The 18,236-nt window shown below is 40.2% G+C and overlaps 1 protein-coding gene across 1 annotated transcript in view; it reads left to right on the top strand.

The window, feature by feature from the left end:
• The window catches only part of TENM3 (teneurin transmembrane protein 3), a 988,875-nt gene that overhangs the window by 750,158 nt on the left and 220,481 nt on the right, over positions 1–18,236 (top strand). The window contains exon 7 of the mRNA XM_018576225.1: positions 7,800–8,038. Within this exon, the coding sequence (XP_018431727.1) occupies positions 7,800–8,038 (239 nt within the window). The remainder of the gene's footprint in view (positions 1–7,799; positions 8,039–18,236) is intronic.

Raw genomic sequence — 18,236 nt, 5'->3', positions numbered from 1 at the left:
GTCCTCTTTCAAAACTCATTTGCAAGCTATTGTAAAAAAAGTGCATAGGTAGTTGGGTACTGCCAAATATCATTCAACATAGAGAGGGTCTTTTATGTGGCATAAAGGGCAAAAATATACTACCCCCCACATCCAGTTTGCCCTTTTGGGGGACAAGATGTGGGAATGAGGCCCTTGTCAAGACAAGGTGTCTTACAAAGGGGGCCTCCCACACCCCTTTCCTTAAGGTATTCTCCTTGTATTGGAGGCATGTGCCCTTGTCTGGTGGGGTCATCCGGGGTTTCAGGCTTTCAAACTGGCTAAATTTGTTATTCCTGTCCCAGAATGTTTTCATGATTTCTGTGTTTGAATGCTTAAAGTGATTGTAGCTATATTACTGCACTTGCAACAACACAGTAGAGTACTGTCCGTAATACTTTTTAATGGGAACAATGTGTTGTTGCAAGTGACCTAATACAGCTACAATCACTTTAAGCATTGAATCACAGAAGTCACAAAAATATTCTGCGACAGGAGTCACAAATTTAGCCAGTTTGAAAGCTTGAAACCACTGCTGATCAACCCCCCTTACAAAACCAGACAAGGGCACATGCCTTCAATACTTGAGGGAAGGGGTGGGCGAGGCCCCACATCTTGTCCCCATCCCTCATCTCCACATCTTGTTAATACAAAAAATGATTTAATTTTAAAATAAAAACGATAGCACGGATAGTATTCAACTATGTTGTGTTTGGATGCTAATTTGCACCATAAGCTGTGCAATGTGGTCCTATGAACCTGAAAACCCCAGATAAATGGGTCTGACTTGTGCATGACAAGGAAAATAAGCTTGGTGTTAAATAGTAAAATTCATATTCCACAAATAGAACAAAAAGTCTTACCCATATAAAACTTAACACCTACCAGTCCTGCCTATATTTAGACAAGTAACGCTCAATGGATAGGTCCTATACTAGTTTCAGGAACACTATCTTTTCTATGGCTCTGTCCCGTTGTTTGTAAAAATTAATCATCTGGATCTGTTTGGTTTTTTTTTTCTTTTTTCTTTTATTTATGAACACTGCTAAGCTTATAATCCACATGAGCCATTTTTAAAGGGGCATGAGCAAACTGATTTAATAAAGTGGTTCCACTTTTTTTAAGGTTCCCCTGTACTTGAATGTTTAATTATCATATCTCTTCTGCTAATAATATCTTATTTCTATCATAAGAATATAAATGAGTAAAAGAGAAGATGCACGTTATGTGATAGACTGGTGGTTAAGCAGCATGTTTCAAATGCTAGGAATAATTTGTTATTGAGCACACGGAGAGACGTGCTTTAAAAGAAGTTACAGAAGATAATTAATGTATGGGATTCATGTGTAATGCCATAGTGTTAAACATATGGCCTTTGTGTGTAAGGCCCCATTCACACCTGACCGTTTTGTAGCGCGTCCTACGCTCGATGAACGCTCTACAAAACGGTCAAAAAAATAAATAGCATTGTAGTCAATGGTATCGTTCCCACCTGTCCGTATTTCCGCCCGTCCCGAACGCAATAGATTGGAATGTTCTTTATTAACAGATATTGCACTTCTTTGTCTAGATTATGCAATATTATTGAGAAAAATGTATCTATATAATTTACAATACTGCCACTATAATGTTAGAAGCGGGTCCAGCTCATTGCGCTTCTCCAAGACATTTATGGGCTAAAATTAAGCTTCTCACAATCCCTATCAAGTGCTTAGCATCCATATGTACAGCAATATCTTGCAGTTTTTATAATTGTGTCTTACTATGTTCACATGAAAATAATCACATTGATGTAGCTAGCAGAGGTAGACTGGGTCCCCTGGGCCCATCAGAGAAAGAGAGAAGGAGGGCCCACTGTGCGCTATGGAGAAAATCAGACATGTCTTTAAAGTGCTGCTTATTGAGCTTGTTGTAGAAGGACAGGGTAAAAAGAGTCTGAGCCTACTCACAGTACACACTTCACATCTTTGAAACTGTCCTTTACCTTAAATACTCTTTTAGTTACACTGGCGCAAGTAAAAAAATAAAACCCCCAGTGGTGAATAAATACCACCAAAAGAAAGCTCTATCTGTCCCCAAAAAAGGGTATAAAATTCATTTCAGTACAGCGCTGCATGACGGAATAAATGTCAGTTAAAGTACCGCAGCGCTGAATACTGAAAAATGGCCTGGATGGGAAGGGGGTTTAACACCGCGGATGTCAACTGGTTAATAAATATACAGTATATCAATCAAATCTACCATCAGACCTCTGATCAAACTCCCTGGAACATGCACATTAGAAGTATAGAAATATATATAATGAAATCCTTGTCAGACCTCAGATGAGTGTAGGTGTGATACAAACAGGTGTTTAAATGTGTAGCGCCCTTAACTTACTGTAACCCACTGATTTCTTACCATAGTAAGTAAAGGTGGTTGCTAAGTTTAAGCTATAAATTAGCTCCTTGTTCTACAACTTCTGTGTTTCTTGAGTTTTCATAAGTGGCTGGAGTTGCAGGCTGCGGTTAGCTGTGCATAAGAGGGTACACAGTGGGCTTCTTCGCCACGGCACTGGGCCGGTGCCTCATTGACAAATTATTTCACTGACAACTCATTAGGCTGTCAGGATGTAGTGGGGGAAAGTGAGGGGCTTAATGAGATGTTGTCCTACATACTTGCATAGCCTCCACTAATAGATTTTAATGACCTTCATGTCCTACATACTTGGTATCCACTGGAGCAACCTCCAGTGCTCCGGCAGGCCAGTACGTCCCTGTTAGCCAGTATATGCCTTGAATAATTTCTTTGCATGCAAGCTCTATTGAACAAGGTTCTTGTATTCTTAATCACCGTTGCTGTTGTCTTGTCCTGATTACACGCTAAACTACATTCTGTTATTGTACAGTGTCATGGACTATGTCAAAGCTGATGCTATACTTTAACAGGAGCTGTTGACCATTGTCAGGTCCATTTGAAAGGATGAAAGGTCATTTATGCAGCTTAGCTGGGGACCTATATTAAACATTATTTACCATTGATGTGCTTGCCCTGTGTGTAAACTCTGACATCGATTTGGAATGGATAAATTTGGCATCCATTTGGGTTGAATAAAACTAGTCATAGTGTTTTTTTTTAGAGCCTAGTACAGCAGTAACCCACCAGGAATGGATAACACAGCAGGAATCAATAGCATAGATAAAGGAAATCTCAATACTTAGGGGGGAATTTATCAAAACTGGAGCAGAGAGAATCTGGAGCAGTTGCCCTGGGCAACCAATCAGCTTCTCTCTTCAGTGTGTTCAGTTAAGATTTGAAAATTAAACAGAGAGGCTGATAGGTTACCATGGGCTACTGCTCCAGTTTTGATAAATTCCCTTCTTAATGTTTAAATAATAAATATAATAGATTTTGTTTGAGTGATTGATAAAACGTTTACAAAATGCTTAGTCATTTAATCTTTTTGAAATTATTTTAAAATGTTAAAACCCACCTAGCACCTTACAAGTGAATTACTCTGTTAATGTAAGTATTTTGTGCAAAATAAAATGCACGTACTGAGGTTAATTTATTCTCTGCAAGATCCCTTCACTTCCTGTTCAAGTGACTGGTATCACAGAGACATAATAGAAACCTTATAAACCATTCCAGCATATAGTGAAAACTAGAACAAAAAAGCTTGGCTAGACTTCTCCTTAAATCTGCATTTTTAGTGTGAAATCATGCCAAAATTTCTGAATTCTTTTTTCTCTGTGCACAAAATATCTAGTGCTATCAAAAAAGTGTTATGATACATTATAATCATATAGGGAACTGAATTACTCAGTATGATAGGTGTACACTGAATAAGAATCAAACCAATTCACAGTCAGCACTGCACATACTGTAGACATAGCAAGGACACCAGAATATCAGAGAGTTCTATTCTTAGCAGAGTCCCTGTCCATGGTGCTGAAGGAATAATGCACATGTCAGTAAAGGTATAAACCATTTGAAGTGGAGCTACAAGAAAAATTATTCTTAACCACTGCAGTGGGGCGGCTAACCCCCCCCCCCATGCCCCCCCCCCCCGTCCACACACACACACATGCACACTCACACACACACTGCAAGACTTACGTGCTTGTTTTCATCTAGGGTGTAAAGTAAAGTTATACTTACCCCAACCTCACGGCCGGCTGGCTTTTAGGTGCTCCCTCCCTCCAGCTTGTCTCCTCATGCACTAATGGTATGTCCCCCAGCATCCTCATGTCCAGTACACAGTGTATTGAATGTGATGACTCAATGATCCTTAGACCACTGGAGCGGAGGAGGGGAGAGGCTGGAATGACCGCTCTAAGGGCCAGCCTTCCCCGAGGTTCAGGTGAGTATAACTTTATTTTGCACCATAGACAAAAATGAGACCCTAACCCTTGAAGTGCAGGAGTAGCTGCACTGCCAATGTTAAGAATATTTTTTTTTAACTTTTAGATCATGTTTCACCAATATTTAGAGTATACCCTAAAGCAGTTCTTTCCTAAAGTGTGGGTCACGCAAGTGAACAGGGGGGTCGCGATCTGTGTTAGGGGAGGGGGGGAGACACCGACCGACGCTGGGGGGAAAGAGGGGAGAGACACCGTCCGACTCTGGGGTCATGTAAAAATTTCCTCTGCCAAAAAGGGGTCACGAGTGGAGAAAGTTTAGGAAGGCCTGCCCTAAAGCATGATCACACACAACATGTTCAAAACTCAAACCACACCCTTTATCCGAATCACAGGGTGCCTCTTCCTGCAGAAATTTGTAACTATTTAAATCAGGCAGGTGTGAGATCTCTTCCTACAACTCCTATCTGCCACCATGCTGAGGGTCTTAGCAAAATGTGCCGGCAGCATGGCATTGACATCCCAGTAAGTTGTAGTACAGCTGCACTTCCTCCAGCGTCATATAGCAGAATGTATGTACCTGCATATAGACCTTCTGCTGGAGGAAAAGAGTGCACGAGCCTGTGCATTGCACCTGTGACACACGGATCACAGTTGTAATTCTCTGCAGGCTTCATTGCAAAAAAAGTAGTAAATGCACATTGATCATTAGATTATTATTATCATACTGGATTTATATAGCGCCAACAGTTTGCGCAGCGCTTTACAATATAGGGAAGACATTACAATCACAATACAAATCAAGACAAGATGGTAAGGAGGGCCCTGCCCCTGAGATGAATGTTGCTGCATTTACTTTTTTTTTTTTTTGTAATAGGTTGACTAAGACCTCAATGTAATAATACAGATAAAAACACATTTCATATACTGTATATAACATATAGAAAGAGAGAGAAAACCAGAGTTTAACATTGACTTCTGACTTAACAGATAAGAAGATCAGATACCCTTGAAAAAGTTTGTGTCCTCAGAAGAATTATATAGAAGAGCCTGAATTCAAAGAACTGGAATTCTGATCTCTAGACAAGAGTTAGGTTTAGAAAAACTGCTGATAACTTCCATGAGGTCTAAAAGGGACATTTTGCCAGTAGCTCAGGGCCCTTAAACATATATGTGTTATTGCATATGCATGATTTAATGAGATGGCTCTCATGATTTGGATAAGCTTTCAAATGTATTTGTATATGTGTTCTGCATCATGGCAAATTTGACAATCCTCAATGTTTTGATATGATTTCGTAGATTTCCAACATACATCTGAGGAAGCAGATGACTAGATCTGGGAAACGTCTAGTATTAAGCCACCACTCCTTTACTGCATTTTAAAGAAATATTGCTTACCCAAATGTACCATCAATAGAGGTAATAACCTCTATTATTGTTGGTCTACTTTGGAATAATATAAATAGTTGAGCAGTAGGTTTATTTAAAGGAGAACTATGGGGTCAGGGCTTTTCCCCAAAGTTCTCCTAAGGGTCACGGGAGAACACAAACTAGCATTCTCCCGTGACCCAAAGCTCAGTATACTGTGAGCTACAGCTCGCGGGAAAACTGAGACTCCGCAGCCGGGACAGATCTCAAAAAATACTGTCTAGATCCACCCAGCTGTGGGATTGACAGCTGGCTTTGCCTATCCAGAGGTCAAAGCCAGCTGTGCCTGCCCCCTCCCCGGTCCATTTCACCAGTCAGCGCTGGAGGATCGGACAGGGGAGGGGGAATCCCTGCAGGGAGCCGTGAGTGACAGTCACGGCTGTCTGCAGGGATAGATCGAAAAGTGAGCGAGCGACGGCATGTGTTCGCTCACTTCCCGATCTACTGAGCCGACCTGTGACAGTTTCATTGTCACAGGTCGGCTCAGATTATGAGGCTGAGTGAAAATCACTCGCCTCATAATTCTCCTTTAAGGTGGTTATGGAGGTGAAGAATCAATGTCTTGCAAACTGGACTGCTTGTTCTATACTATATTGTAAGTTATACAGTGAAAAGTACACCCAATACATACACCCTATTTAAACATGCAAACATTAGATCTTCATTCAAACAGTTCCTACAGATAAAAATACCTGAAAAATGGCACATAACATTGACATGGTGTATTCATTTGTATCTAACTTAACAAAAATGGGAAACATAAGTACACCTCTACATTTACACCACTTGAAAGCCATGAAATTAGAATCCGGTGTTCCATATTAGGTGCCAATGATTAGAACATCCACCCTGTCTTATTTAAACCTCAGATATTTAGGGTCTGGTGTCAATGTAGCTCTCCAAGGCCCTCCATGGGATATACCTAATTTTTCACGTGACTATATATTTTCACTTATTGTTGTTGACTTCATGGCACCTTAAAAATCTAATGTATTGGGTTGTAAGCTTTTATATTACAAAAATGATGCGGTACCTTGTTTGCCCACCAAACCAACAAGTATATTAAAAAAGGCTTTAATGAGAATATAACTTCAAAATGAATAGTATCTACTGCTATTGGTGTTGCTTTATGTAAAGCGCTTGTGCATACCTTGGATACTGAGTGCTGTTATTAATGAAAGACAGGCAAGGAGGGTCAGCAGTAAAATATCCTAGGGATCGTGCCGTGACCCTTTGTATATTATATGTTAATTAGTCATTTCACAAATGCTTTGTTAGGGATGTGGTATGGTGACGCAAATGAGATAAACATCTGTAACCTGGTTGATGTCCCAGGTAGGAGATGAGCAAAATGATTAATGCTTTAGGTAAATTAGGGAAGCAGGCAGGAATATGGAAACTAAACTTGTTGCCAATAATTGCAAAATAATGCATCTGGGACAAAAATATGTTCAAAGGAAGAATAGATGATTAATGGCACTCTATCGCCATCAGCCACAGAGACCCCTGAAATCATTATTTCAGATTATTAGAGGGAGGCATGCCGTGTAACTGAGCAGTTGTGAAGCCAGCAGGGTGTTAGGTCGTAGAGTGGAAGGAGCAGAAAGCGAAATATAGTGATGTTACCTTTTAGTACACTGATAGGCGCTAACTAACACTAATGATTCTAAAATTGGGACATTGTATTCTTGCTCAGAGCCTATAATGGCTTACAAGCAACTTTGCACATTTTGAAACATTTGCTGTTAAAGAAACATACCTTTTGCCTAATAGCAAAGGAATGCACGTTTTATAAGTTACCCACACATAACAGATGCAGCCATTTTATGAAATGAACTAGTAATCACACTGGCAATGCCATAGGGTATATTGATAGGCTTTATTCATTGGCTTAGGACATCAATTGTCCACAAATGCTATAGATGCAGGTGACACAAATATTTTAAATGGGCAGATGATAAATTATTAGATATTACTTATGAGAATAATATTTTTTTTTTTTCTTTACAGGCATTTTCTATTCAAAACAGGAACAGGGACAACCCCACTGTTCAGCACTGCTACACCCGGATACACAATGGCATCTGGCACTGTTTATACTCCGCCCACAAGACCACTCCCTCGAAACACCTTATCAAGAAGTGCTTTTAAATTCAAAAAGTCCTCAAAGTACTGTAGTTGGAAATGTACCGCACTCTGTGCCGTAGGGGTCTCTGTACTACTGGCAATACTTCTCTCCTATTTCATAGGTAAGTAATTACATTTTCACCATTCTTCATTTTTTATGATTACTAAAATAAGCATTACTGAACATCTTGTCTGATTTGTCAGTTAATATAGGTGAAGTTGCTCTTTTTAATCTTTGTCTAAAAAGACAAAATGATTTATACGCTTGGATTGGTGTTATTTTAAAATCAAGTTAATATTTAATTTAGAGTTAATTAACATGGACGAAGTCTACCATTTATTGCATCTTGACTGCTGCAGCTACAGAGAGAAATGAGTGTTTTAATTCAGCACTAATCCAGGGCGATTTTTATCTAAAGGTTTATTTTATTATTGCTTGCTAATGGTTCTGTACAGACTGGAAAGTTCAAAAAAGTATTTGTTTTATTATAATAATATTTACAGTGAAAAATATTAGAATCTTTGTGGGCTGCACTGTGCACACATGTGAGCCAATCCAGGAATGCAGTGCAAAGGGCAAATACTGTACAAAAGCAAAAATCCACTACAACCAATCATATTTGCAGTTACTGAAATCAGATTAGGGAATGCTGATTTATGATTAGATGCTTTGGGTCACTGTACATTGTTGTTCAGCTTATTAAATGATCCTGCTGTGTACATGTGCATACACAGTGTATATTACCAGCCAGTGGCATCACAATGGGGGTGTGACTGGCATCCCCCCTTGTGATTTTGGTGTCACCCCCTCTGAAAAGTCAGGCACTTGGTCATAGACCAAGAGTTTGACAGCTGCACGAGAGAGGATGGGACCCGGCGGCATAGCTTATCCCGCCTGGGGAACGTTCCCTCCTCTCTTTGTCAGCTTCCATCACCAAGATGGCTGCTAGCAGTTACGTCATTATGCATGTGCGTCATGACATTACTAGCATGTGCAATGACGTTGCATGCACAATAATGTCACGTTCATGCGTGAGGAGGTACCATCGGGTGACATCCGGGAGCCGCACTGGGTGACACCACTCCCGGGTACACCTCTGTTGGCAGCACTTTTTTCTATAGGATTTAGACCTTCTCACTCCTGTGTTTAGCTTTTCTAAATGCAGTTATCTAGAAAGTATATACAACATTTATGCCTCCTAGATCACTTTTTTTTAAAGCCACATTTAGAGTTTCTAATTGGATCCTGGATGCACATAATTCTGTTTTCTCTAAACATTGTTAAACTAAATGCAGGTAAGCACAGCTAAACACAAAGTCTAAATGAGACCATGGGTTCTGCCTTTCTCAAAGTCGGTATACTATTACAATGCACAGGTGTGTAGCACTCTACAGAAATTATTCTTAACTTTGAGCATGTGTTAATTTGGGTGTAGTGTATAATATTGTAGTATAATCTAGTGTAGTGTATAATATTAGTCTTATGGACAACCAAGCGCATGTGTAAGGATAGGGGTTTGGAGAGCAATGTATGAGACTGGAGCAAATTAGAGCCACAGCTTGCAAGTACTTTCTACCCTTTGGGCGAGCCTGGTAATGTGAATCAGGAATTTATGTTTACTGGAGCCGAGTAGAGCCTGGCGGGATAGGGGTGTTTTCACAGACAAAGGTGAATTCACACCTTAAGGAACTTGAACAGCGCTCTGCCTGCTATTTTGCAACATTCACGTTACAGTATTATCTAATTTTGCATGGACTTGTTATTTAAATCAGAAAAATTAATTGCAAACACTATCTGTGAAATGGCATATTTTAGTTGCATATTTACTAAAAAGTTGTTTTAGCTAGTGAATTTGCCTATTGCAGCAGGTTAAAATGAAGAAGCATTGTTGAGTGTTTTACACTTGATTATTTTATTCCAAATTGATACCGAATGCCTCTGATCGACTTTGGGACTTTGCATTGGTATGGTCAGTGTGACATACAGGGGTTGATTTACTAACCTTATAAACACGCCACGAACAAGTATACACCTCTGTAGTGTGTTCCCTCCCAGCATGATCTATGGGTGGAATCTAAACACCTTTGTAGTGTGTACACACCCAGCAGGTGTGTTGTGCAAAGCCCTGCATGAATTGCAAGGTGATGTTGTGTAAATTAGCTCTATGCTGTGTTGCTTGCGTTGATGAATGCAGGAATGTAAATGCATGAGCTAACCATTTTTGTCTAAACTGTGAAGCAGCATTATATATGCATCATGTGCATAATTTTTCCATATATGGCATTAGTGGAAATATGCTTTTAGAGACTTGCATGCCGCTATTAGAGCGGCGTGTAGCCTATGGCGCTTGCTACATGACACGCACGTACATAAATACATAAAAACGCTCCATAACGGCGTGAAAATGTGACACGTTGCTCGTGTTTGGTTGATAAATACGTTTTGCTGTGTAAAAATCCACACGCACCTGGAGCGTGTGTGTGTTTAGGTTAGTAAATCACCCCCACAGTCTCAGCCTCACACTGCACAGAGGTTTTTCAACTTGTGGGACACGCTAAGTGCCAGGAGACTGAGCATCAGGGCAGGTCAACTGAGCAGTTGACCCATTACACACACACACACACACACACACACACTAGCCATGTGTATTAACAGAAACATGCAGCATTTATGAGTCTGACCTTTAAAAAAGTCTGTATTACTCGCTGCCATGACCAGACAGGAATGTAACTGAGTTTACATTAGATTCTTTAGAGAGGCAGACTTCCTTCATTTCTAATAAGAGCATTCAGAGATTCAGATAAACAATTTTTGAATAGTGTTTGATAAAAAGAAAGGAAAAAATAGTGCAAGAAAAATTTACAGAACGGATATTACAAGGCAGACATTATCAACATTAAAATAAAAAGGTTTAAAAGTAAAACCTAGTTAGGTAGAGTCCTCCTTGGTTTGATACAGTGCAGGCTTTGGATCACTTGTAGATTGGTTCCAATCTAATTTTACATGAGTCACTGACCTTCATAGAATGTAATCTTTAGTAGTTCCAAAGGTAAAACGAGAGCTCCTAGCTGGTAGTACAACTATCTTATCCTGTCACTGGACAGAATCAAACAGAGCTCATCCACTCAATCAAAACGTCTAAGGGGCTTATTGTAAGTGTGTTGGAGTCATTTATAATGCCCAGTGGCATTATAATGCCCACAATGCCCACACCCTCTTTCTCCAGGAGGTCTAAAGTGTCTTACTAGCCTTCCAGACCTTGTAATATAATCATGTTTGGTGTATATGTGAGTTGTATGTTTTTTTTTTTACTTTAATGTAACCACCGTTTAGAAAGGTAACACAATTACAGCAGGAGTTATGGAATATGAATGAAACCTGACTTCGTGGAGTTCAGTTGTGGGTCAGAATAGGTCAATACCCTAGCCTCATAGATGTGTATGCTTAAGCTGCATACCAGACTATTTACAATGGGACCTTTTACTATAGGGCTTCATTCATGGTCCTTTGAAGACCCTGGGCTATTCAAGGTTTATGACACTCTGCATTCCTTAAGCTTTCTTGACTGTTTGGCAAAAACAGGCCATCTTGTTACAGACTTTTGAAGTTTGGGCAAAATGCGAGTGACATTGTGTTCAGCCCAGCTTCCATTCTTCACGCACATTTTGACTTCCTTATAATCACTGTAAGGACTTCAAAGTGCAGAAGTATGTTATCCTTCCACATTAGCCTTATTGTCTACACCAAAGTTTAAGGAGAATTATTTTGTTTTTTCTAACTTTGTTTGGCATATATTGTAGAAAACTGACATTACATATGTCTGTAGAGCAGCTGTTAATTGTTACTTCCTCCAGAAAAGCATTGGTAGCTCCCTTTGAAGAATATAAACTCAATGCCATATTTATTGCTTTGAAGTGTGAGTAGACAACAGGATTTACCCTATACGTATACATTGCTTATGATGGCAATCCTTCATATACGCTATTTATTTTTTTAATATATTTTGATGAAGGATTTTTTCTGTGGAACAAGATTGCAGAGACAAAAGCTAAACTATTTTTCTCCAGAGCTGTCATCATGAAACAGCTTGAAGCCATCTTTCAACCATTAATGGTTACTTCCATGCTCAAACAATAAAGCTTTTTTTTCCAGAGAACACAGTTTTATGCAAAGGTCAGCCTTTTTTTTTGCCAAATTATATCCTGTCTACACAAAGAAAAACATGGATAAAATCATCACTCAAAACAGGTCTATCACAACAGTGATTGTTATGTTTTTACTTTGTCTCCTTGTATATGCAGATTGTGACAGCGCACAGTTTATAAAATAAATATACGGTACATCCCATGTTTTTTTTTCTTATTATTTTTACTTTACTGGCACTGTATATTTTTAGTACTGTGGTCAGATTTCTAATTTCTAATGCTGTTTTTGTTACGTCTAGATCCCAGTAAAGACTGCATTTAAGTAGTTTTAATTCTAGCCCAGTAGACACATGTCCTGACCTGACTCACTCTTTTAGGCAACCACAGGTTCCTGAATTTGGTGTTACATGAATAGAGCTTGGTTAATCACTATCTTAAAGCCCCAAACCAGCCACAATGTTTTCTGTTGCTTTTGATAGAGCAGGTGAGCATTTAAACCTTTCAGTTTTGTTGTTGTTCCCCTACCCCCACCCCCCTGTTAGTGTTCCTACCTCCTCTCACTTTCTATTAGGGCAGGGAGTGATAGGAAATCTCTCCATTGGGAACACTGAAAAAAGCAATACACATTTTGACAAGAATGAGGAAGTGCTAGAACCTCTGACAATGTTTTAATGCTGTTCATGTCTTCTTGTCCTAATGATGTCAACTCCTTCATTTCTTGTACAGGCATCATAGAGACAGGAAGTGAGGAAAAATCTCCCCAGCTCAAAACCTGACAAATAATTCCCACTTCTCCTCCCTATCAAAAACTTAAATAAAAAAAGTTTGGCTGGAGGTAGGCTTTAACCCTTTCGCTGGCAACGACGTATACATTACGTCGCTGGCAGCGGGCCCTTCTAAACAGACTATAGCCACCAGGACTCTGTCCAGCTGTGTAAAGATGACAGTTAGTTTTACACTGGAAGCTATTCTGGTGGCTGAGCTGCCACCAGATCGCTTCCAGGGGCCAGTGAAGTATGAGCTTGTAAGCCCCCCTATGTAATGGCAATGAAGTAAAGTAAAAAAAAAAACAGTTTGCCGATCTCCTACCTGCTGATTGGAGCTGGAAGCAACGCTGATTGCATCCAGTTCCTCAGCTGTCATTCCCTGGCTTCAGAGGCTATTCAAGCTCAATTGGGCTTGACTAGCTTCTTTGCTGTGGAAAGGTGACACTAGTGGCTAATAGACTCCTAATGTCACCTTAAAGAGTACCTGTCACCACCTAATATGGTATCACATAGGGGGCTTGTAAGACGCCCTATGTAATAGCAATGAGGTAAAGTTAAATCCGTTAAAAAAAAAGTTAAATACAATAAGTATATAGAATAAATAAATTAGTATATAAAATATATTAAGTTCCTGTCCACACAAATGTGTTAGGTATTGCCGCATGTGTCAGAGTAAGAGCAATGATTTCAGGGCCAATATTTACAGTTAACTCTAAACTGATGACTTGTATGGGCTTTTAAAATGTCACCTATGTGGACCTGGCCTTGGGGCGGCAGGGAGAGTAAATCCGGCCCTGCCTGCGGACAATTTTGGGTACCAAATGTTGTCGCCGTTTCACAGGCGCATGCAGTTTGTAAGCTTGGCATGTTGGGTATCTAGGCATCATAACCTCATCTTTCGTATTTTACAAAACAATGGTGGTTGTGGTTTTGGGCAGTAAAATTAACTTAAGTGTAATTTTTTACTTACATTTTGGGTTTGAAAAAGAGCTGTGCTAATATCATGCTACAAAAAAATTTTGCAACTGCTACAATTTTATTCTACAGGGTCTGTACTTTCAGGAAATATAAAACTCTCGGGGGTTTTAAGTAAATTTCAGGCCTAAAATGTCAATTATAATATGTACAAAAAATGCCTTGGCAGTGAAAGTGTTAACGTGTACCTGTGGGATGGTTAAAGTTATGTTGCAATTTGTATAACAGAGCATTCAGGGTTTCAGAGCCTGTAGTTTAAGCATCCTTCTGTCTACTAGGCCTCATTCAGTGCCTTCTGTCTACTAGGCCTCATTCACACACAACGCAAGCAAAATTGTATATTGCGTATATACGAGCGCGTATATACAAGCGCGATATGCACGTATATACGGGTGTATATGCGTACACTATATGCAATCCCAGAATGCATCACTTGTAATGGAATTTTTAATGTGCTGTACGCATGTACGTGCGTATATGCGCGTAAACACGCATATATGCGTAGAAATACGCTGCCCGGACGCATCTCTGTTCCATATCTCTGTTCCATATACAGCTCCATACACGGCTGTGTGTATGGTAAAAATACGCGCGGCAGTGTGAATGAGGCCTTACTCTAGACAATTCACAAAGCTGAATCATGCCATAGGGGTTGCTTTAAAGAAGAACTTTGCTAATTACTGTATACTATGCACCATGTAGCAACTCTTTCTAAAGCCTGTTTGTACACATGTAGGAGTAATACAAATAGTACCTGTACGTGTATCATTGTTTCAAGGTCAGGGTGAATGTCCTTTTTTTGGTTGGATTTGTTTGTTTTTCCAGCTGTTGCATTCTGGTAATGTATTACTTTTTTGTAATCTTATTCTGCTTTAATATAAACTGTATTTATCAAAAACTTTACTAGTTACCTAAACTAGAGTGAGGACTTTGCAGACATTTTAAGCACTAACCTTTTTCTAGGTGTTTTCAGCAATACTTAACTATCTTAGGGATTTTTAAATTATCTTTATTAATAAATGGAGAAAAGGCCTGTTCTATTGTTTCATAAAGCATGAAACTGCCAAGTACCGGCTCATTCTGTGTATTTACCAACTTTCTACATTGTTCCTAATGACTGAGCTATTCACATTAACTATTAAAATATAATCGCTTTTCCCTATCTCTGGCTATCATTTACTGTAATTTAATACTGTATGTTTGTATATAGAAATATTTTGTACTTACTGAAATTGAACCCTATTTTATGCTAAGTGCAAAGCATAACAAAATACTTACAATGCTTTAATGCGGTGCAGCATTAATATTTAATTGACAATGCAAATGGCTGTTGTGTCAGGCTTGGCGATAACAAAATATTTAATAAGAATCTAAAGAAGTGAAAGCAAGGAAATAAAATGTAACTCTTTCATAACTGGATCATGGAGCATTTTATTAAAGAATGTGGGACATACGACACAAAGCATTTTGCAGCCGCCTTATAACTGTGCAGAAAGCAGTGGTGTGTGGCTGCCATAATACCATTATTGCAAAGCCTTTACATTTCAACATACCTCTTAGGTGAATTGATGTCTTATTTGCATGGCTTTGATATTGTATAAGAAGAAAGCTATATGCAGCTTCATGTTCTATGTAGTGCAGCTTTATATGTGACTGCATACAGTTAAACCTTGAGTCCAGTGTTTATGGTGTGCCTGTACTAAACAAGCACTTGCTCCACCTGCAGTAGGAAGTACCTCCAGGTGCCTGCATGTAACTTCATCTTCTTTTCAACTATCCACCTCTCTTATGCATACATTAGGTGTATCAAGGGGGCTGGCCCACGCCTCCTGCCCCCCTCCTCACACCCTAATATTGGCCCATCACTGTGATTGTCAGCCTCCCATAGTAATGAGTGTGTGAGGCAGGTGGGGTGGTCAGAACTGTGTTTTTTTTAATGGATTGTCCCAGGTATTGGGACTCTGAGGCACTGTGATAAGAAGTTGAAGTTACTTTTGGGTACCTGATATTGCGTTCAATGGCCATTTTATTAAGGTTTTCGGTGTTTAGCATTTTAGTGTTGTTAGAATGGACTTTGTCATGTTTTGTTTTTATGTTGTGTTATAACAGTGTTGAGTAGGGGGGAGTGGAAAAGATCCCCTTATAAAGCTGCTTCCACCAAAGACAAGCCCCTTTGCAAGTGATAAAGTATATCTGTAGGGAGGGGAAGGGAGGAAAATATAATTTAAGGAGAGAGGATATTATTTTGAGAAGAAAAGGGAAAAGGTACAGATAACATATTACAGGATGAAGAGAGTGAAAATCAGAGAAAGAGTTATATGATGAAATACAGGTTCACTTGCAGTTTGTCTGTAGTGGAGCACTGGGGGTGCAGAATTCCTATCGCCCGACGCCCGGGACATGCCGTTCCGGGACCCGGGTGGGTAGTTTTTTTTCTACATTTAGCCCTGCTTTTTTTGGATCGGGACAAGTAGATTGTCATGAGGGTAAAGTAAATTGGGCCCACACTTTAGCCCTTGGACAAGTAGTTTTTTTTAATTTCCACCCTCTGAGCACTGTTGTTTGTAGATAATGTCTTGCTTCTGCCTTAGCTGAACTGTCATCCTAAACTGCCATATCACTTTATTACCATTGCCATGGCAGATGCCTTCGCCCCTTTGGCATAGTGCCTTTCCTCCAAGGGTTTTTCTTTATATTTCTAGAGATATGTGGTAGAGATAAGTGGCAAATAATCAATTAAGAACCGATGAGAGACACATGGATAAACATGGATAAAATAGGAAACTTTCACACTTAAGGTGCCCATACACCTTACAACCATCGCAAGACTTTTGTCTTGCGATGGTTGTAAGCTAATTAAAAGCTTGTACGATCTAGCGACACACATCGCCTCAATAGTCAGCTTGTTCCAGTCCCCCCACAACCCACTGTGGGTAGACCTGGAGTCAACACAGTGTAGCCCATATTCATTACGGGCCCTGCCCTGGTTGCCCCCCGATCAACGCCCTCCCTCTATGAGCCCCATTCTGACCCACACCTTCTCACTATGGGACTCCACTAGATATTCCAGCAATTTACAGTCTCCGCACCTCCCGCTACTCACTATATTAGGCAACCCTCTGTTCCCCCCGGGACTAGACTCCCCACGGGCATTCACATGGTGGGCTTCCACTGGACTGACATACCTCTATGATCTGCTGGACGGCGGATCGGTCTGCCTAGAATATTTCAGGGACAGAAAGGGAGCACCGCCCGCCGAACACTTCAGATATCTTCAAATTCAACATTGGGCCAAGTCTGCACTCACACAATCTCCACCTCGGGCAGGCCTAACCGTATTTGAGCATACCTGTAAACGCGACCCACTCAGTCCTAAACTGGTCTCGCTGATCTACTCCCAACTAAACTCGCTGACCTCTCCTAACAGACACCCCTACGTGGGGAAATGGGAGAGGGACCTCGGCACACCACAACCACCAGAGAAATGGCAACAAATTTGGTCCTCAATGGCCACCTGCTCAATTAACATCTCCTCAGCTGAAACGGCCTTCAAATCCCTCACACGATGGTACTTGGTACCGTCCAGACTAGCCCATCTCCATCCCTCGCACTCATCTTCTTGCTTTAGGGGATGCTCATCGGTAGGTGATGTCCTCCATACGTGGTGGACCTGCCCCATGCTTGCCAGGTTTTGGTCAAGAGTCTTCCGTATGCTAGAAAGACTGTTCTCAATTCAGCTCCGCAAAGACCCTTGGCTGGCCTTACTGCACCTTAAGTCTCCGCTCCTCACAAAAAACCAACACCGCCTAGCTACACATGTCCTGCTGGCGGCTAAACAAACCATTGCCTCGGCTTGGAAAAAGCAATTTGTACCCTTTGGGGAAGTCACGCGGCATATGGACTTTTTCTGCTTAAACAAGAAGCTGACTAGCATCCTCGCAGACACCAACAAAACTTTCAGTAAGATCTGGCAACCATGGATAGATTATGCCCATCCCTCCTTGGCCCCAACAAGTCTCTCGGCCCTATAGGCTCCCGTGACAAAAAGGCTCAATCCGGACGAGCTCTGAATGAGCAGCCTCTGTTTGTCTGCCCCACAGGCCACATACTAGTTTAGGTAAACTGGTGCTTCAGTGACCCCGAAATAATATTTAGAGGGAGGTTTTTCTTCATACAAGTATCACATATTTGCTTTAAGTTGCACAATTAATAAGAGGTAAGAATTTAATTTACCATGCAGAAAAAAAAGTTTGATAATATAATAAAGCTTGGTTGAAAGCGAAAAACTTGGACATAAAATAAAAAAATGGAAGCTTTATGCAAAAACTTCAGATTTGGGATAGTTAAGAAATATATTTAAGAAATATAAGCGGCTTTTTGTGGAATAGTTTCTCTTTTACAAACAAGCTGTTCTCAGTATGTCAGAAGGAGA

This window comes from Nanorana parkeri, unplaced genomic scaffold (genome assembly GCF_000935625.1).
Source record: "Nanorana parkeri isolate BGI_ZX_2015 unplaced genomic scaffold, ASM93562v1 scaffold60, whole genome shotgun sequence".
NCBI lineage: Eukaryota > Metazoa > Chordata > Amphibia > Anura > Dicroglossidae > Nanorana > Nanorana parkeri.
The sequence above is the reverse complement of the archived record's forward strand: the minus strand, read 5'-3'. Positions and strand labels throughout refer to the sequence as shown.